At 55.7% G+C, this 16,749-nt stretch overlaps 4 protein-coding genes across 4 annotated transcripts; 3 read left to right on the top strand and 1 right to left on the bottom strand.

Moving 5' to 3' along the window:
- Window positions 1-6: 6 nt before the first annotated feature.
- On the top strand, window positions 7-3,556 carry F5Z01DRAFT_415918 (uncharacterized protein). The gene is made up of 5 exons (XM_046259595.1): window positions 7-2,425; window positions 2,477-2,705; window positions 2,755-2,876; window positions 2,936-3,411; window positions 3,462-3,556. Exons 1-5 carry the CDS (start codon window positions 191-193, stop codon window positions 3,511-3,513), a joined length of 3,114 nt encoding a protein of 1,037 aa, XP_046121708.1. The 5' UTR covers window positions 7-190; the 3' UTR covers window positions 3,514-3,556.
- Window positions 3,557-8,671: 5,115 nt separating this feature from the next.
- F5Z01DRAFT_647075 (uncharacterized protein) lies at window positions 8,672-9,987 on the top strand. The gene has a single exon (XM_046262948.1). The coding sequence runs from the start codon at window positions 8,755-8,757 to the stop codon at window positions 9,901-9,903; it is 1,149 nt and encodes a 382-aa protein (XP_046121707.1). The 5' UTR covers window positions 8,672-8,754; the 3' UTR covers window positions 9,904-9,987.
- Window positions 9,988-9,992: 5 nt separating this feature from the next.
- On the bottom strand, window positions 9,993-13,239 carry F5Z01DRAFT_415788 (altered inheritance of mitochondria protein 21). Its single transcript, XM_046259594.1, has 2 exons — window positions 13,172-13,239; window positions 9,993-12,797 (listed from the first exon to the last, which is right to left on the bottom strand). Exon 2 carries the CDS (start codon window positions 12,777-12,779, stop codon window positions 10,083-10,085), a length of 2,697 nt encoding a protein of 898 aa, XP_046121706.1. The 5' UTR covers window positions 12,780-12,797; window positions 13,172-13,239; the 3' UTR covers window positions 9,993-10,082.
- A 1,704-nt stretch (window positions 13,240-14,943) lies between these two features.
- On the top strand, window positions 14,944-16,260 carry F5Z01DRAFT_415773 (uncharacterized protein). Its single transcript, XM_046259593.1, has 4 exons — window positions 14,944-15,417; window positions 15,477-15,492; window positions 15,607-15,708; window positions 15,764-16,260. Exons 1-4 carry the CDS (start codon window positions 15,381-15,383, stop codon window positions 16,062-16,064), a joined length of 456 nt encoding a protein of 151 aa, XP_046121705.1. The 5' UTR covers window positions 14,944-15,380; the 3' UTR covers window positions 16,065-16,260.
- Window positions 16,261-16,749: the final 489 nt, after the last annotated feature.

The following is a 16,749-nucleotide window of genomic DNA, read 5'->3' as shown; positions in this document are numbered from 1 at the left end:
GCCTTATATGTGCCACCTGACACCCGCATCGACAAGTGACAACTGTCGGTACGCGACTTTCACGCGGCAGGCCTGAATTAGTTATGAGATGAGATTGTGAGGTCAACAATAGCCATAGCCGCATGGTAATTGGCAAGATGGGTTGTTCCTATACACAGTCTTCATTTCAGGACGATACCTAATAGACGCAATGGTTGCGCATACTGGCATTGCCACCGCAGACTCCAGTCGTGGCGATGGCGCTCAATACACCGAACACGATGAGAAAAGCAGAGGAATGATGGACGACGATCCGCCCGTCAGACCCAACCTCGGGAGGCGACACAGCTCTTGGGCCAGCATGGCTCAGATTGAGCAGATGGTCTCCAACGACATGCTCGACACGAAAACCTATGGCGTGTCGGAACTGCGAGAAGGCTTCTTCGACGCCTTCTTCTTGAAGCCAACCGATGCTCCCACCGCAGAAGACCGAGAGTATGCCAGGACCACCTTGCCACAAGCTTTCGACAAGGGCTCACCCCTCTCACCGAAGCACTTTTGCTGGAGGCAGGCCCATGAACTACGCTCTCTGACGGTCAGGGTCACAACGACAAGGGCAGGTATCCAGCTGCTCAAATCTTGCACGGCGTTCTTGATTGCATATATCCTCTGCCTGGTACCTGTCGTGCGCGAATGGCTAGGCCGCTACAGCTATATCATGGCAGTGTCCGTCATCTTGAACCATCCAGCCAGGACAGTCGGCTCCCAAATCGATGGAGCATTCTTCACAATCATTGGGACCGCTGCAGGACTGGGCTGGGGCACAATCGCCCTCCTCCTGTCCAATTCAACTATAGCCGCTCGCGCTGGTTTTGGAGGTGTCCTAGCCACGTTCATGCTCGTGTTCATGGGCATCCTTGCATGGATCCGATCTACCTTGGTGCGATTCCATCAAGCCAATCTATGCGCAGGCATAGCCATTACAATCACCACACTGGCAGAAACACACAGCCAGCGTATCGTATGGCACAAGCTCTTCAGCTATGGTGTGTCGTGGCTATATGGGCAAGCGATTTCGCTCGTGGTATGCTGCATCATGTTTCCCGACGCAGGCGCCCGTCCGCTCTCCACCACTTTACACAAGTTCTTCGCCGTTGCCCAGGATGCCCTCATCATCCCGAAGCCCAGGGACGTTCGCCTCCGAAGGACCCTCGCCAAGATGTACGTTGAGTTGTCTGTCGCCTATCGTGACCTGCGCATAGACATGTCCATTACGAGATTCCGGCCCGACGACATTGGAGAGCTAAGAAATCTCATGCAGACTGTGATTCGAACGATTCTGTCCATGGAAACTGAAACTCTGATGTTCGATAACCTTGATGACGGCCACGACGTCACGATCACCGTTCATTCGCCGTCCACGGACGACCCAATTACCACGGACAATGCTGCCAGCAGGATTGCCCGGCTCTTTGCGAGGCCCACTAGGGAGATTCTGGATTGTCTATTCGAGGGTCTCGGTCGATGTGACGCCGCTATCATGGACCTGTCTGGCTATCGCAATCACCTAGGCCCTCCCCCCGAGACGTCCTCCGACCTCGCTTCCATCCAGACCCGGCTCAAGAACGCACTGGCATCGTTCGATGCTGTCGAGTACGATCTTCTCAATTCAGGAGAACTGCCAGCCTCCTCCATAGACGACGCGGACGTCATCCCGCTATTTCTGTTCTCCCGACACGTGCGTGAGACAGCAGCGGCCGTCCAAGCGCTCGTCACCAAGATAGAGGCCATGCAAGGTGCACCCAAGTGGCCGCGCGTGTACCTGCCCTCTTATCCGTTCCGTCAGGCGATACACCGGACCAACAGGCAGGTCCGGCACGACAGAGGTGGTATCAACGCGGCTTCGTACCACACCACCTTCTCCGAGATTGCCAAGCTCCTGGAGAAGATCAAGTCGCGAGACTACCGGCCTCCTCCTAGGACACGCCCGGGCACCCCTGAGCCGGACCCGGGCGGATCTGGGGTAGAGGCTACACACCCAACGATGGATGCTGGGACCGTTGATGACGGGACCGAAACAACCAAGACGACCAAGCGCTACAAGGCCTGGAAAGTGCTGCGTCGTCTACAAGGGTTCGAGAGTCGATATGCTTTCAAGGTGTGCCTCGTCACCTCGTTGCTCTCTGTGCCCTCGTACCTGAAAGGCACGGATTGGTGGGATGAATACGGGGCGTGGTGGGTGGTGGCCGTGAGCTGGATCATGATCCATCCTAGGGTTGGTGGTAATCTGCAAGATCTGGTGACGCGCGCCTCCGTTGCGTTGCTGGGCGCCGTGTGGGCCGGAGCAGGCTATGCTGCTGGGGATGGAAGTCCATATGTGCTCGCTGTGTTTGCCATGATTTACATGGTGCCGATGCTCTACCGCTTCACGCAAAGCTCACATCCGGTAGGCATCTCTTCTTTCTGCCCACTCTTTCGAATGCTAACTATGACGCAGAGATCGGGTCTGGTTGGCTGCCTGTCCTTCACGGTCGTGTCTTTGAGTCTGCAATCCCATAGCAACGGCGGCTCTGTGATGCGTACCGCGACTCTCAGAGGTCTCTCCTTTCTCGTGGGCACCATAGTGCCCATCGTCGTCAATTGGGTTCTTTGGCCCTTTGTTGCCCGTCACGAACTACGATATGCCTTGTCCTCGATGCTCTTTTTCATGAGCATCATTTACAGGAGTGAGCCAACTCCGGTCCAACAGTCGCAGCAGAGACTAACAGCGCCCAGGTGTCGTTGCCAAGTATGTCTACTTTGACGAAGGACACGAGCCTACGCCCGAGGACATTGCGCGCTCCGAGATGCTCGAGGGCCGGTTGCGAGAAGGCTTTGTCCGCATCCGCCAGCTGCTGGTACTTCCACCCAGTCCCGTCATTTCCTTTACAAGTACAGCTCCGCTCATAGCATCCAGGTCCTGACTCGTCACGAGATCCGTCTCCGCGGCCCATTTGACCCTCTCCCCTACTCCGCCCTCGCCGATTCCCTCGAGCGGTTCTTCGAATACCTCATTGCCGTACGCCAGAGTGCCCTCTTCTACAACCCAGGGTACATTAGAGATGACTCTGCGGCAGCGGGGAAGTTGCTCGGCTTCCGACGTGATGCGGTGGCGGCTATTCTGGGAAACCTGTACATCCTCGCCGGCGCGTTGCGATCGCAGAGGAAGGTTCCGCGGTACATGCCCAGTGCAGCCGCCGCGAGGAAGAAGCTCATCCTCCGCACGATGGAGCTCGATGACGAGATGGCCAAGTCCATGCACGACAGCGAGTGGCGACGGCATAAGCAGTGGAGCGAAATCTACAGCTACTCGTACAAAGAAAGCCTCACTGGCTGTGTCGCGCAACTTGAGGAGCTGGAACGATACACGAAGCTCATTTGCGGCGTTCAGGGGTATGTACACATTAGTTCCCCTCCCCTCAAATCTCCCGCTGACCAGCCAGCTTTGACGACGACTTTGAAGATGAGAATGCAGATGACAGTCAAACATTGTGATTATTCAAGTACGCTATGGCCATAACAACCCCTGCTTATCGATGCAGCATATCCGGTGACACCACCCATTATCCAATATGAACGCTTAATATGCCCCATTCGTTGTCTCATGCATGATATATCTTGTAATCGGCTTGTCCTTGAACAGTACATCGGCCGACATGGTGCTTTTCCTGGGCGTCGGACGCTTGTTCTCCTTTCCGCCTGCTCCCTGCGCTTTTCTCGGCGGTGTTCGTCCCTTGGCGGGTGTTTTTGGTGTTCTCTGCGTGGGTCCAGTGGCGGTGATCTGGGTCGCAAAGTCTGGAAAGTAATGGCTTTCCATCGCATCTTTGGGGAGATCGTAGATCCAGTTGCTCTCCTCCATGAGCCTGATGAAGCGGCTCAGCATCGTCTCATCGCCACTGTTCTTCAAGGTTTTCTTGCTCCCCACCACAATCAGCTTCGTCTTTGCGCGTGTGAAGGCAACGTTGATCCTTCGCCAGTCTTTGAGGAGATCGCCGATGGAGCATGAATCGTTGCTCCGCACCAGACTGAGCACAATGACCTCCTTGTCGCGACCTTGAAAGCGGTCGGTTGTATGCATCTCGACTCCTCCGTAATGACGGAGCTGCTCCTTCAGAAGGAAGAGCTGAGCACGGTAATGCGTCATAACACCCACCTCGTCCGGTGCTATGCCAACTGCGAGAAAACTGTCCACGAGTTGCTGTACGATGCGAGCCTCGCCAGGGTTCACAATGCGCTTCCCTTGGGCTTCTTCGTGTACGGCAGGTTCCAGGGTATCGGTATTGACAAACAGGACGCGGTTCTCGGGCTCCAAAAGGTCGCGCAGCCAACATTGGTGGCGCGACGGACCAGTGCAAAACGATCGCACCGAAGCCGTTGCTAACGTTGACACGTCGTGATGCCTTTGGCTTAAAGCAGCCATATTTGGCACTTCCAGCTTACGCTTCTTCAGAGCTTCGGTGCCGCAGCGTAGTCGTCCGTCGTAGATCAAGGTGTTGCTGAGTGTCATAATGTCCTCGCACATCCGATACTGGTGCTCGAGGTTGACGACCGACTGAGGATGGGCATCGGACAAGAGCTTGAACAGACTCACATCGAGGCCGCCTTCACGAGCTTCCTCGTTCCTGACGACCGGAGGGAGCTGGTTGTGATCGCCCACCAAAATAAATGTCCTTGCCATCCGAATGGGCCCAGCGCAGATTGGAAGGGTGATCTGTGACGCCTCGTCTACAATGCAGTAGTCGAATGCACGTTTCTGGAAAATGTGGTGGTTGATGCCGAGACAAGTGGTAGCCACAACGGGTGGCCTCATCCACGCTTCGTCAATCTCCTCGAACGACTTCTTCGGGATCCCGGCCAAATGGGCGAACTCTTGAACACCAGGGTGGATCTTGGCGGGTGCGCCCAGTCGGAGAACGGGAATGTTGTCCGTCTTGAGCTTCAACAGAATGTTGTCAACGGCAGTGTGGGTGTGGGATGTCAAAAGCACCTGCTTCCCCTGGGACACGAGTGCTCGAATGATGTGGGCAATCGTCGTTGTCTTGCCTGTGCCGGGCATACCTAGGACGAGAGCGTAGTCCTGCGCGCTCATGACCTTCTCGATGGCCCTCTTCTGGTCAATGTTGAGGCTCTCGCCGTCCGTAACGGCATATTGTGTTGGCGCTGACTTGAAACTGGGCGTCTTGAGGTCGACGATCAGTGATCGGATCTTGCTGGCTTCAGGAATGTCATTCGCCATCATCTGAACCAGGTTGTTTCTGACCGTGGCCATGCCGTTGCTGAACTCGTCCTTGTCGAGGCGGTATCGAATAGGGTCCTCCTTGATCTTGCCCTGAGTATCTTGCGGCGCCGAGCCCTCCGGTGCAACCTCCATGATGCTAGCAAAGACTTGATTGTTCACCTCATCGAAACCTGGCTGGCGAATGCGAGCATTGTGTAGACGCCGGTCTACTGCAACTTTGATGCTCTGCTTCTTGACCGCCGTGACATATCCAATGGCGAGTGCGAAATGGCCCTCCTCATCAGATACCACAATGGGTTCGCCAACATTGAGCTCCGATTCCGTGAAGGAGAACCCAGCCGGTTGTTGGAGGCGCTTAATGAAAGTGTAATGGAAGCGATTGATTCGGGGGTTATCAGTGTCAACGCTGCCAGACCCTTCCTTGATGATGACATCGGCAAAGCAACGAGACTTCTTCTCTCGCTCGGCACTCGTCATTGTCCACAATTCTCGCTTCGTCTTTTGGCCATCCTTCTCTTCTTTCGTCAGCAAGTTCTCCCACTTGATGAAGAATGCTTGATGCTGAGGTGTCAAGTGCTTGACCAACTCATCGAATTTCTCTCCCATCCCACTGGTCTCGCCGTCTCCGTCATCAGCGAGACGATGGTAGGTAAAGCACGACGTCTTTGCGTAACATTTCCCGCACATGTGTTTGTTCTTCAACATTGGCGGCAGCTGGACACTTCGTTCTCTTACATAACAAGCGAGCTGGTTGCGCTGCATGACCATATGTCGTAGCTCGTGTCGAACCGCGGGAATGCGCATGGTCTTTGATGTTTCCATGTAGTAAAGAATACCGTAAGCGATGTCGATGTCGTATCGATCAGAGAGCAGAAGTGTGTACAGCGCTGTCTGAGCCATGTGGTTCGGGTTGGGATGCTTGCCAGTCTTCACCTCAAAGGGAACTGTCAACATGCGCTTGTCTTTGCCGTCGAGCATCGCAACCTCAACCGTTGCATCGATATTGCCTTTCAGGCCATACATCGGCGACCAGACGTGTTCCTCTACGTCAAGCAGCTTGGTGACCGCCATGTTTGCCGTCCTACCGCCACGGTCCTCGACGACTCCGTCGGGTACTGGGTTAGATGTGACAAAAGCGGACGCCCATTGCGTGACCTCATCCATCTTTGAGTTGAGATGTTCCCGAGCCACCTCAATGCTCACATTGATGGTATAGAGATCCTCTACGTGCTTCTCGCACGTTTGCTGGATGACTTTGTATAGAAAGAGGCGATCCCACTGGTTTGCGAGAAGAGCATCCTGGAAAATTTCGTGGAGCATGGTGCCGTATACGAGCGGCGGCGAGGCCTCGCTGGTTGCTTTGACGCGATCTTGAAGTACGGCGCGTCTCATGCAGCCAAAGGAGTCCGCGACGACAGTCGATGAAATCAGCTGATCAGGGTGTAAGATCAGGAGGTTTTCGGCATCGTCCACAATGCACTGGCCTTTGTACGAAAAATCGCCGATGACGTGGACGTACGAGTCGGCATGGGCTGGAGTATCATACCAGCAGCCGCGAAGATGCACAGTTCGATCGATTTTGCCTCCGTCAGCCCGGATGACCAGTATCTGGAACAAATTAGCGGTTGACGCCAATCGAGGCCCGGAAGATGTACCTTTTCAAGCCGCGTTACTTGATACTTGTCGATATACTCGCTCTCTGAAACCAAGGTTATTAAGTATCGCTGTATGGTCCTAGGTTTCCGTGTGGACTACCTTCACTTAGCAAAGGCCGTCATATGTTTTCGTGCCGACATACAAGTGAGTTGGGGCTCTGTGCCTTTTCGACAGATTGAGTTGCTGCTTCCATAACGGCATCAAAGTCTGGATCATCGTCAAGATCGCCAAATTCCTCGTCAAGTATGTCTGCGCCAGCCATACCCGGACTGTTTGCTTGTGGTTTTGCTTTCTTCGGTGAAGGGGTCTTTTCCTTCATGGTCTGCGTCGCCAGCAACAGGGTCGCATCGTCTAAATCATCATCTTCGAGGTCGCCAAACTCATCCAATATCACATCATCCTTCACTGCCGGCGCGTCAACCGGGGGAGCCTGCGTCAAGCTTGCTTCCAACTCCATGAAAGTCTCATCGTCGAAATCATCGTCACCATAGTCCGAAAAAACATCGATGGCTATTTGAGCCTGACTCGGCACAGTCTTCGTCGGTGATCTTCGCGGCTTCCTCGCCGTTGGTGATTGCGGCAGATGCTGGACTGCCTGGGGAGTGGCATCTTCAGGATTGACTTTGCAACTGCTCCCGGCCGGACTTGGGGTTTGCATGCTGCTGTTCATAGTGTCAAGTAATGAGTTCACCAACATAGACTTCGATGCTGCCTCCATCTCCTCTTGTGATGTTGTCGTCCCACCGCAGGAACTTTTCTTCTCAATCTTCCTTCTCTTCGACCCGTGCAAGCCGTAGCTCATCGCCCGCCGCAGGTTAGGCTGGCCCTTTCCAGATTCTCGCGAGGTTCGCGGCGAAGACGATACCATCAACTGAGCCAGCGCCGGGTTCGCGAGGCCCAGAGGGGTCGTATGCGACTCATTCTTGTTCAGGGCGTATCGGTCCCACAGCTCCAGTGTGGGATCGGCGTGCGGTGATTTGAGTGCTTGTGCGAGCTTTTTGACATTTACCGCCGGGGTCGTTGGTTTCTCGTGGCCTGGCGACGAAATTGGTGAAGAACTCCGTGCTCGCTTTCCCTTACGTCGCGCCAGCATTGGCGACAATGCATTGGCGTACAGGGTGTCGGGTTTGCTGTCCCATCCTATTCTCTCGTTTGGTGATGTATGCTCGTCTGTCTCGACCGTGGTGTCACTTGGCTCCATAAAGTCCCTCCACGTTAATCGATTCGCGGGTGTTGTGGCAGTCTCCTTTGGAGGAAGCACCGTGTCCTCCACGGGTTTTGCAGGCGTCTCATCTTCCAAGGCTTGACATTGGAATTTGCTGAGTTTCTGTTTGGTGACTTCCGCGACAGGTGGTAGTTTGTAGTTTTGGTTGACGGGGTTGCTTCGAGACCGCTGCCACGGGGATCGCTGTTGTTGTCAGTTCGATACGGGTAGAGTGACACTGGGGGCAGTGGGAAAGGCCAAAAATACCTTTGACAGGCCGATTCGCTCCGAGTATGACTTTTGCAAAGGCATAGTCAGTCAAAATTGCTACCGAGCCTATACCAAAAATGTCCAAGAAACACGATCCTCTACACATGGGGAAACCGAGGGCGTTGTAAGTACGAGACGCGTCGGGAAGCACAGGAGCGCGTCGCCGGAAGCCCCACTATGGCCAGACGCGTGCTTTGCCTGTATCCCATTAAACACGTACACGTGACCTGGCGTTTAGCACGCTTCTGAGGTACCCGGTAAGCTCCACAGTGAACCGTCGATGACCTCAACACCCGTCCGGCTCGTCGGTAGGCTACCAGCGTACACTTTGTCTTGATCAAAGGATCTCTGGAAGATCGAAGCAATTATGGATGGCTCTGACAGATCCCCCGGCAACGGCAACGGCGGCTCGCCGTCCCAGCAGCAGCCACAACAGAGAACCGATCTCATCTATGCTGACAGGATGCGCGATCGCCTGGCCGAGATCAACAAACGCATAGCAGACCTCAAAGAACGCAGCAGACCCTACGTTACCAATCTTGAACCGCGCATAAACACTGCCCTGGGAACCTATCACAGCTCCTCCATATGGACTCTGCTTGGCACTGGCAATGCCCAGCTTCGGAAGCAAGGCGTCTTCCTCGGCGCGTTGCTCTCCGCAATCAACGAGCGAGAGCTGGAGCAGCCGCAGGCCGATGCGCTGGTGGAACAGATGAAGGGCAACGCGCGAGCATCGGCCGCGATAGGATTTGGTTCGCTCGCCCTGGCTGGCGTCCTGACGGCGAGGAGATACAAGGTTGTCCCGCCATGGGCTTTGCGGAACAAGCTGACGCACACCGTCTGGCCTGCGATGCTGTTCCTGGGCTACCTGGTGCCGGTTTCCCTCTTCCTCTCGCCGCTCTTCAGGATCAACGCCACCAAGTACTATTCTCGCCAGTTTTTGCGGGATGAGCGCCTGAAAGGGTGGAATCTGGATATGAAGAACGCGACGCGAGGGTTCAATGACCAACACCACGCGCAGCTTGCGCACGCAGTCTGGCCAACTTCGACTGAGCAGCAGGGGCAGGGGCAGCAGCAGTCGATTGGCGGGCAGGCAGCCGGAGGATGGGAGAATGCAGGCGCTTACGACAACACATCATCGACACCCCAATCGCAATCGCAACAGAGCTCCTGGGACAGCCAACCGAGCGCCTTCGACGACGCCTCCCCAGTGGCACCTTCTGCCGTCCAGCAGCAGACGGGCTCATCATGGGCTCGTCTCCGTGGGCAAGCAGCTCAAGGACAGGCGGCAAGATCTCCTCAGCCCCCGCAAGCTGCACAGGGCGGTTGGGGCGAGCCCGAAGATACAAGTGATCAGTTTCAGGGCTCCTCTACGGGGACAAGAGACAGGGGTGCCTACTCGTCTACCGATTTCAGCGGGACTTCAGAGAAGGAGAAGGCGCAGAGAGAATTTGATCGCCTGCTGGAGCAAGAAAGGAGAGGAAAAGACCAGTCTGGAGCTTGGGGTGGGAGATGAGGACATGCGACAATTAGCTCAAGCATGTAACAACTAAGTTAGGCGTTCGGTGTGTTTTTGTTCAAACCGCCATGGGTGGATATATTCACTCAGTAAATGTAACTCTTAGTGGGAATATCCAGAGAATTGTCGATAAGCAAATAACCTAGTACGCAAAATATACTCTCGCAATCTTCTAATCACGGCTTCACCTCATCCCTCACCGCTACAGGCTCCACGTCGTTGCCGTCCGCCGTCTTAGCCACATCGGCCTCTAACACGCTCTCGCCAGCCATGTTGGCGACCAAAGTCTTTTGTTCCAACTTCGGCTCTTGCTCGGGCGCATCCTCGTGAGCAACCTCTCCCGCGGAAGATTCAGGTTCCGGCTTCGGTTCCTGCTCCGTAGGCTTGGGCTGCTCCAGCGTCTCGGCGACCTCGTCCTGAACCTTAGATGTGTCCGGTTCGGGGTCATTTGCCTTGACAGTAGGCGCATCCTCCGCAGGTGCCTCTGTCTCCTCCGCCGGTTCTGTCGACTCGCCCTCGGCTTCCCCAATAACGGTCAGGATGCCCTCGCCGTCCAAGGACCAAGTGGCGACAGGCGCGGAAACATCCAGTGTTGACACACTCGAGCTAGTCTGTGCTGCTGGAGCCGCTTCCTTCGCAGGAGCCCTCCGTTGAGGACCCCTGGCTCTGCTCTTGCGAGCGTCTGACAAGGGAGCCTTCTCCTTATCGGCCTCAGCCTCCTTCTCAGGGGATTCATCCCGCTTATGGACCTGAGGACCAATCTTGAGGCGCTGATTCAAGTCGTTCATGAATCCAGCCTGCAAAGCGGCAATCTTACCCCCTGCCGGGCGCGTGGGCACTGGTGGCTTCTCCCTCGTCTCGCCTGCCGAGCTCTTAGCTGGGCGAGCAGGGATTTGAGGCTTTGGTTTGTCGGATACGGCTGGCTTGGGTCGGCTAGGGACGGCTGGACGTTCCGGCGATCTTCTCACAGGCCTTGTCTCTGGCTCCTGCTCTTCTTCTTCTTCCTCCTCCTCCTCCTGTTGGGGAGTGGAGACGGTCGTCGACTGCAGGTGGCTCTCTGGGGTATCCTCCCAGACATCACGACTAGGGAAGCGAGGGCTACCGGTAGCAGCACGCTCAACCTTGAGATGAGCCTGATGGGCGGCCCAGTTCGGCTTCCTTTCCTCGGAGAGAGGCAGGAACTTGCTGACAGAGCGGCGCTTGGCCTCCCTCTCGGCAAGCTCCTCTTGCTGCTTAGCGAAAGCGTGAGCCGGGGTAAGCGGTCTCTCGGCCTGGCCAGCCGAGCGCGCACGATGGTGCTCACTCTCGGGCAGGTCGGGAGTCGACACTGTCGCCGTGTAGTGAATGCTGCTGGGTGCATCCTCCCAAATATCCTTACTGGGGAAGTGGTGGTGGTGCTTGTTCTCGTCGGCTTGCTCCTTGAGCTGCTTCTCTTTCTTCACCTCCTCGGGGAAAAGGGGTTCGTACTCCTCGACGTCCTCGAGAGGAGTGTAACGAATCTCGGGTTGAGAGCTCTCCTTGTGAAGGCTGATGGGTCGGCTGATAGGGCGACTAGGGGCTTCTTCCGCCTCGTAGTTGCTGCCACGACGATCGGCAGGAGGATGCACAGCAGGGCGCTGACGGTACGCATTCTTGTTCTTCTGCACTTCGTCTGAGGCAAGAATAGGGGCGGTATAGTCCTCGTCCTCGGCTTCCGGCTCCTCATCACCGTAGGAGCGGTACTCGGGGTGCTTTGGGTCATCAACGTGGATTGCATCCTCGTCCGCGCCGGCGTCTTCCTCGTTGAACGCGGTAACGGAATGCGCGAGCGATGAGGTACGGCGGTGATGGCCGGTCTGCGGAGCCGCCGACTTGGGGCGAGGAGAGGTATGACGGACGTACTCCTCGCTGGCTTGGAAGGCAACCTCATCCGTGGGGGTGCCACGGAACTCCTTGGCAGTGCCGAAGCCACGACCACGGCTGGCGGTGTCTCGCACCAACTTGTTGAGGTCTTCACGGCTCATAGCGTAGTCGTTCTGGCGATCGTGGATGGGGGTATGCTCCTCGCGAGCCTGGATGTCGGGGTGCTTCTTGTAGTACTCCTTCTCCAGCTTGTCCTGCGGGGCCACGCCGTGGCCGTGAAGTCCGTAGCTACCAGGGGGCAGCGCACGCGCACTATGCCTGCGGCTGTGGTGCCTGGGCTGGCCTTCACCGGGGCCAGGCGAAGGAGCCTGGACGTCACCGAGATGGGGGTTCATGGGCACTCGCTGGCCAATCTCTGGGATTCCGTGTTCGTCATCGTGGTAGTCGTGATCGCTGCTCTGGGACAGACTGGTGCTGGGTCTCTTCCTGTGGCTATCGCGGGACGTAGCGCGGGTTTCGTCACGGCTCCCAGGACGGCCAATTCCAAAAGACGCCGCACGGTCGGAGTCAGTGCGGGTGACCGCCTGGACCTGAGCTTTGGCCCGGTTGGCAGGCAGAGAAGGCTTGGGCGCATGCAGTTCGAGACCCGCAGAGATCGTGCGAGTCTGCTCAGGGGAAGCGTTCCTTGAGCCTCTCTCTTCCTCCGCTTCACTTGCGAGTGCGCCGTATTCCGCGCCCTCCTCGCCAACGGAGGGCAGGTCGACGCTGCTGGACCTCTCAATGGGGTCACGAGCACGGTCACCGAAGCTTGAGCGGTGGGGGCTAAGCATTGAAGGCGGTGGCCGAGCCTTGGCCAGAAGGCCCTCGTTCAGAGGTGAGGGCGCGAAGCGGTCGGCGCTCGGGGACATGGAGCGCTCCGGGCGAGTCCTGTTGGGACGAGGAGGGATCTTGGGGCCAGAAGCAGGAGCGTCCTTATCGGCGCCTCTGGCTGGGCGAGGAGGAATCGAGGGCGTTGACGTTGTGGCTGTCATGGCTGCTGTGTATGATGGCTGTAGAATGAGATGGTTAGCCAGAGTCTGGAAGACGAAAATCGAGGGACAAAGGGGCCCAGGGCTAAATGAAGAGTGGCTACCAAGGACAAAGCTGGCGGCCCGTTATCTGGGCTAGATAACGCGCAAACGCTATGACATGTCCGGTACGGATAACGACACCAGGAACAAAGTTCAAGCGATAATGCATGAGCTCGCAGCTGAAGCCTCACCGACCATGTCGGACCCAATGGCTACAAGTGGCATTGAGGCTGCCTGCACCGCCGCTACAGCTAGCCCAGCTGCCAGTCGGCTGCGCGTGGACTGGATCATCCATCATACCCATGGATTGGGAGGCCGCATAAGGTTCTGAGCAGGCAAGGCAAAGCACTTACATGGCGTGTGGTAAAGAATTTCGACAAGTAGATCTAGACACCCGGTTGCTGTCGTTGCTATAACATGGAGCACGCGTAGTGAACTGAAGGTGTAGTGGTGGAGGCTGGTCTTGTTCCTGGTGGTCACGATAGCTTCAAGGGGGAGAAGAGGGAGATCAGGTACAGATTGAGCAAAGAGCTATAGATAGATGTATTGCACCGCCAATGGCACGGGCGAGGCGTTCCTGGCGCGATGCTTTATACGAATGCGTCGATGGCCGCCAAAAACCTCTGCAGCAGCTGACCGATGGATCGTGACGGTCTCGAGGCGTCACTGTGAAGGCGCTGCGCGGCAGTGGATCTGGGAAACAGGGTTCTAGATGAGCAGAAAGAAGCCACGCACACTGTACGCTGTGTCAATGCGACGCTGCACGCCATTATTCTGTCTCCCACTGCTTGCACCTTTTTCACAGTGTTTGTTGGCTTCCACACCGTGCAGTCACTGGCACAACCGGCCCCACGAGATGCCGGTCAGAAACTCTGTTTCCGGTTGCGAGACGGGTTTGCATCAACGATTGTTCGAGATAAGCATCTGTAACAATTTGAACCCAATGGAGACTGGTCTTGACCTTTAGCAAAGCACAAACTCACGCGGTCGTCCGCTGCCTTTTAAGCATGACCCTACGCGTAGCTGACCTTCGGCCTCGCTCGCATTGGCTTGCCTGACCGCTGCGCACGCCGACAGCACAGTGCGCGCTAGAATAGCACCCCCCGCATGCCCCACCCGACGCCAGCTGGATTGGAAGCGCTGGATTTGCGCCCCAGTTCTTGGCCATTGTTGGCTCTTCCGAGACTGACCATTTATTTAGACGCCTCAGTGGTCGCACCGCGGCTTGCAAAGCGGTCAGGCTCGTGAAGTATGGTGGCACAGGGCGCTCAGGTGTTCTGATGGATTGGTTGAGGAGGAAGAGGGTTGGTGACTGAAAGGCAGCTCTTGCGCAACACTGGGCTCTGACAGAAATCAAGTGACAAGACCCCGCCAAACCGTCATAATTCTGGGTCGAGCAGACCCTCCGTCTACAACAGACATCTGCTGGCGCCTGGCGCCATCCGGTGGCTATTGCGACTATCTGCGAGTCCGATACTTCCAGGCCCCCACCAGTACAATACATCACCTTGCGTTGGAACAACGTCGCTCGTGGACAAATCGAGATGAGAGGTAGACGGTCACGGGAAGTAGAGCCGGGCGCCTCATCTACATCCAGGACTTGAAGATTGCCTGCTTGGCGATTCTTGAGACACAGATTCGTGGGGTAGATGACGTGACTTTTAAGTGTTTCCACCATGACGATCATGGAATACGTACTTGTATATACCTATGCCAAGCGCGAGGAGCAAACCCTCCATGAGGTGGAGTGGCATATTTTGGTTGTGTGTGGTCGAGTACCAATTGTAATGAGTAACAATACTTATAATAGCATATTGCCTATCATTCGGAATGATTGAGCATCTACACGTTGGTCGTGGTCTGATGCGACAGACTTTTGTCGCCCTGATCCTACAATTTAGAGTATCAGACTAACAAAAACAACGTTGACCAGTTTGTGTTTGCAGATTTGATTATACAAGTCAAAAACCAGAGTCACTTATAATCCAAGCTTATATGGTCTTCCATGCGAATGCTTGCTGGGCTTGCGCGTGCCTGGCTACAAGCACTTGTTCATAGTTCTCCAGGTCCAGGGTAACTTGTTGATGAAGGCGGTAGCGTAAGGTAAGGTACGCTGCTGGCGTGGCTGGTGACGGAAGCCGCGTAAACTGCACAACGTAAGAGCGGACGACTGCGCCTTACGCAAGTTATCATCGTGCCTTACCTCAAGAGATGCCTAGAACCTCATTGCAACTTGAAATCCGTCCGCACAACAAAACCACGCCAGATGCGCAATTCAGACACAGCTCATCCTCTTCAATTGATTCTGTGAGAGAGACCTGTAACGCATCTGTCAGCTGCCGTTTCACTGCCACACTGCCTGCCGCAGCCAATCACCGACGTCCTGCCACGCAACAACCAGCGGGCCCATACATTCTCCAACAACAATCCTCAAGGGTCCGACCTCAAACGCCCTAAGTTACTCCGTAAACTAGCTGTCATCAGCAGAGAACAGCACAGCATCATCAACTGCCTACACGTCGTTCCAGCACGAAGCCACATCACCACACCACAACCACCACGATGACGCTCAAAGAAGAGTTCCAGACTCGCAACTTCAGTATGTACCCGGGCGCGCGGCTTTGTGGAAATGACCCTCGCTGACATGCTGCGCGAAAGGCATCTATGGGCAATGGTAAGCTCACACCGACGCTGCGCACATGGCGGACATCTCCGTCTCCGACGGCAACGGCCATGGGAGAGCTATCGCCGCGCGGGAACTAGTATACAGGCTGACAATGAGGAATAGGCTGGGCATTGCCTCGATGATTGTCTGCTTCGCGACAGGGCTGGCCAACATCTTCAGCTTCCTTTCAGCGCCGATCATCATTGTATTCTGCGCGCTTGCTCTGTATGCCTCTCTCTTCCTCTGTTCTAAAGGAACGTCGCCAAGCTGACCATTGCAGCGCCTCCTCGTTCATCATCCTCTTCATCGAGATTCCGTTCCTCCTGCGCATCTGCCCAACGTCGGGCAAGTTTGACGAAATGATCCGCAAGATCTCGACCAACTACATGCGCTCGGCGACCTACGCCGTGATGGCCGTGCTGCAGTTCCTCAGCACCATCGGCCCCGACACTTCGCTGATCGCCGCCGGTATCTTCCTGAGCCTGACTGCGCTGTGCTACTTGGCGGCCGCCATCAAGGGCCAGGCGTTCATCTCGAGCAAGACGCTGGGCGGACAGGGCATCGCGCAGATGATTGTCTAAAGGGCGGGCCTGGTCTTATGATGAAAGGTATGCAGGCACGCGTCGCACCGCAATGCGTCGTCATGCGCCGGATCAGTGTCGATGGAGCAGACGAGAACAATGATATATTAGAGAAGCGAGAAGGAACGAGCACGTGTACGAAGACCAGGCGTTGGTTGCTGTTGATGTTATGACTTATTTATATCATTCCGAATCACATCAGTTTGGGCTTTGCCATTAGAGTGCAGCACGCAGAGCGATATATGGACGGCTACAAATCCGGAGGATAGTCAGGCTTCTCAGCATGACTCAACTTACCAAGCGAATCCACATCCGACGAACACCACTTACGTACCAGGAAAGTAAGTCAGCTTCATTGCTTTTCCCAAACCGCCAGCCGAGCCGTTAGAAGCTACTTGCTACCGCTTGTTACGTAGGTGAAACCACCACTGCGGTGTAGAATCTCTTCTCTCACAAGTAGGTAGATCAGGACAAGCACTCGCGTTGCTGGGTCAACGAGAATATATCTGGTCTTGCAAGCGTGAGTATCAATGAGGAAACTGACCACATTGGCACAAAATCCTGCGAGGAGCCATATGCGAATTACCAACTCATGGTCGAATGTGCGTCTTCTCGTACTCATGCCCTGTCGATCGCTTTTCATGCGGTCAAGCATCTCGGGACAATGGCCGAGCCAGCGCCTGCA

The sequence above is a fragment of the Emericellopsis atlantica genome (genome assembly GCF_019669845.1).
Source record: "Emericellopsis atlantica unplaced genomic scaffold F5Z01scaffold_4, whole genome shotgun sequence".
In the NCBI taxonomy this organism is placed as follows: Eukaryota; Fungi; Ascomycota; class Sordariomycetes; order Hypocreales; family Bionectriaceae; genus Emericellopsis; species Emericellopsis atlantica.
Note: the sequence above shows the minus strand (reverse complement) of the source record. Positions and strands in the feature narration are given on the sequence as shown.

Bases quoted from the DNA above. Each gene is read 5' to 3' on its own strand.
- F5Z01DRAFT_415773 (XM_046259593.1), top strand. From the start codon at position 15,381: ATGACGCTCAAAGAAGAGTTCCAGACTCGCAACTTCA. The intron at 15,709-15,763 runs GTATGCCTCTCT...TGACCATTGCAG, and splicing joins GTATTCTGCGCGCTTGCTCT to CGCCTCCTCGTTCATCATCC.
- F5Z01DRAFT_415918 (XM_046259595.1), top strand. From the start codon at position 191: ATGGTTGCGCATACTGGCATTGCCACCGCAGACTCCAGTCGTGGCGAT. The intron at 2,706-2,754 runs GTGAGCCAACTC...AACAGCGCCCAG, and splicing joins CATGAGCATCATTTACAGGA to GTGTCGTTGCCAAGTATGTC. The intron at 2,877-2,935 runs GTACTTCCACCC...CATAGCATCCAG, and splicing joins TCCGCATCCGCCAGCTGCTG to GTCCTGACTCGTCACGAGAT.
- F5Z01DRAFT_647075 (XM_046262948.1), top strand. From the start codon at position 8,755: ATGGATGGCTCTGACAGATCCCCCGGCAACGGCAACGGCGGCTCGCCG.
- F5Z01DRAFT_415788 (XM_046259594.1), bottom strand. From the start codon at position 12,779: ATGACAGCCACAACGTCAACGCCCTCGATTCCTCCTCGCCCAGCCAGA.